The sequence below is a fragment of the Muntiacus reevesi genome, chromosome 1 (genome assembly GCF_963930625.1).
Source record: "Muntiacus reevesi chromosome 1, mMunRee1.1, whole genome shotgun sequence".
In the NCBI taxonomy this organism is placed as follows: domain Eukaryota; kingdom Metazoa; phylum Chordata; class Mammalia; order Artiodactyla; family Cervidae; genus Muntiacus; species Muntiacus reevesi.
In genome coordinates this window covers 187,357,433-187,360,068 of record NC_089249.1, presented here as the reverse complement: position 1 = coordinate 187,360,068, position 2,636 = coordinate 187,357,433, and the positions used below count along the sequence as shown (strand labels likewise).

At 37.7% G+C, this 2,636-nt stretch overlaps 1 protein-coding gene across 1 annotated transcript; it reads right to left on the bottom strand.

The window, feature by feature from the left end:
* Positions 1 to 1,283: 1,283 nt before the first annotated feature.
* On the bottom strand, positions 1,284 to 2,240 carry LOC136155592 (olfactory receptor-like protein OLF4). Its single transcript, XM_065917479.1, has one exon. The coding sequence runs from the start codon at positions 2,238 to 2,240 to the stop codon at positions 1,284 to 1,286; it is 957 nt and encodes a 318-aa protein (XP_065773551.1).
* Between the last annotated feature and the right edge of the window lie 396 nt (positions 2,241 to 2,636).

The window sequence follows — 2,636 nt, the reverse complement described above, 5'->3', positions numbered from 1 at the left end:
ACTGGATCAAGCTAGAGGGGTGGGATGGGGAGGGAGACGGGAAGGAGTTTCAAAGGGAGGGGGTATGTGCATGCCTATGGCTGATTCATGCTGAGGTTTGACAGAAAACAACAAGATTCTGTAAAGCAATTATCCTTCAATTAAAACACATTAATTAAAAAAAGAGAAAAACGTGTATGCCTATTTGTAAAACCTATACCTTTATCACACGACCAGATGGGAATTTAAGCTCTCTAGTGAACCATGATTTGGAGATATATACATATATACATATATATATATATAATGTATGTCATATAAATGATATTCACATCATTCATTCACTGTTCCTTTATTGGTTATGACAGAATTGGAATGGGGGAAATATTTCATTTAGAGCATTGGAAGGCACCATATATTTTAGGCACAATGGAAGTTTTGAAGCAGAAAGATATATTCATACCAAATAATACTTTACCCCAACAATAAACCCTTTTACATACAGTCACTAAACCACAGACCTCCATAGTTAAATGGACACTATGAAAAAATACTTTGCATAGGAATAATCTGACACAAATTTCTGTTGCATCATACTTAACGTCCTGTCTGACTCCAGGTCTTATTATGTCAAACTCTGTATTGAAATTGCTGTTTCATGTAGATGCCAGTTAGAGACATGCATCTGATGCTCCTCTTTCTCAGTAACTCCTGTAGAGAATGTGACACTGAGCTAAACAGAGACTAGTACCCTGAGGGGTGTGGAATCAGATGACCAACTATGAAACATGCATCTGTGCATGTCTACATTTCCAGAAAGAGAAATTATGGTAGTGATGTTCCAAGGTATGATGAATTAAAAAATAACAAATTGTACTTTCATATTTTATTCTCCTATGAAATTATATAATTGGATTGGTTACCGAGTTAGATTTTTCATAGAAGTAGCACAAACTATGATCATTCTTTTAATAAAATGAAAAATGTTTACTCAATACAAAGCATTTTATTTCAAAAAGATTTATTCTTAAGAAATTGTGAATGCTCATGAGATAAATGGGAATTTACATATGTTTCGCACAAGGTTTGAACCAATTTGAGACAGCAGAAAAATAACAAAAGAAAAAACTTAGATGACAGAGAAGAGAAATGTTAAAAAAGGATGTTTTTAAAATTGTACATAGAAGTGAAATCGAAGAAATGGAAATACCAGGAAATAAAATGAAGAAGCAGTTGTTATTACCATAATCTAAACAAAGAATCTCACTATCTGACTCTGAGGCTTTAAGCCCTGCTATCATTCTTCAGCCCGAGGTAAATGGACCTTTTCTAAAAGTTTCCATCCCAAAGAGTCTTTTTAGAGCCCTCTTTATGTCTTTGTTTCTCAGACTATAGATGAAGGGGTTCAGCATGGGTGTGACCACAGTGTACATCACCGATACTATAGCACTCGTGTGTGAGCGGTAGGTAGCAGTGAAGCTAAGATACACTCCCAAGGCTGAGCAATAAAATAAGGAGACAACCGAGAGGTGAGATGCGCAGGTGGAGAATGCTTTATACTGCCCCTGAGCAGATGAGATGCCACACATAGAGGCCACTATCTTAGAGTAAGAATAAAGGATACCAGACAGGGGAACACCCCCTATAATTACAGATCCAAAATACACCACCATGTTATTAAGAAAGGGGTCAGAACAGGCCAGTTGGATGAGCCATGTGATTTCACAGAAAAAGTGATGGATTTCCAAGTCTGAGCAGAAGGACAATCGCAAAATCATTAAACTCTGTAACAAGGAATACATAGAACTCAACACCCAGGATACCAGCACCAGCAGTGCACAGACCCAGGGGCTCATGATGACCGTGTACTGCAGCGGGTGGCAGATGGCCACATACCGGTCATAGGCCATCACAGTCAGGAGGAAGTTATCTAATCCTGCAAAGAGTAAGTAAAAATACACCTGGACAATGCAGCCTTCATAGGTGATGACTTTCCTCTGTGTCTGGATGTTTTGGAGCATCTTTGGGATGGTGGTGGAGGTGAAGCAGATGTCTACAAAGGACAGGTTGGAGAGGAAGAAGTACATGGGAGTGTGGAGGTGGCATTCTGCGCTGACGGCCAGGATGATGAGCAGGTTTCCAAACACAGTGATCAGGTACATGGAGAGGAAAAGCCCAAAGATGAGGGACTGTAATTCTGGTCCCTCTGAAAGTCCCAGAAGAAGAAATTCTGGGATTTGTGTATTGTTCCCTGGCTCCATGTGATGAAGCTGACTATTGGGAAAAAAGAAAATAGCATGAAGAATTTTCACCCAAACAGACACAACTCACATCACTGAAATACTATAATTTCAATTTTGTTGGCATGAAGTTGATATTAATATGTTGTATATAGATAAATTCTCCATGAAATTATACCCCATTTCACCTCTGAATAAAACTTTTTGTCCCATTCTCTGTATATTTCCAAAGGGTTCATGTATTTACACTTTTAATGAGAAATTCTTTCATGCATTTGAGAAAAATATTGAGAACAAACATGTTTCAAGTCATACAGACAATAAATAGAGGTGCTTAAACAAGTATCTCACAATCCAAGGATGATGAAAGATGATATCCAAATAAATATATAGTATGTTAGAAAGTGACAGGTGTTA

Excerpts from the sequence above, each read along its gene's own strand:
- LOC136155592 (XM_065917479.1), bottom strand. The coding sequence starts at position 2,240 with ATGGAGCCAGGGAACAATACACAAATCCCAGAATTTCTTCTTCTGGGA.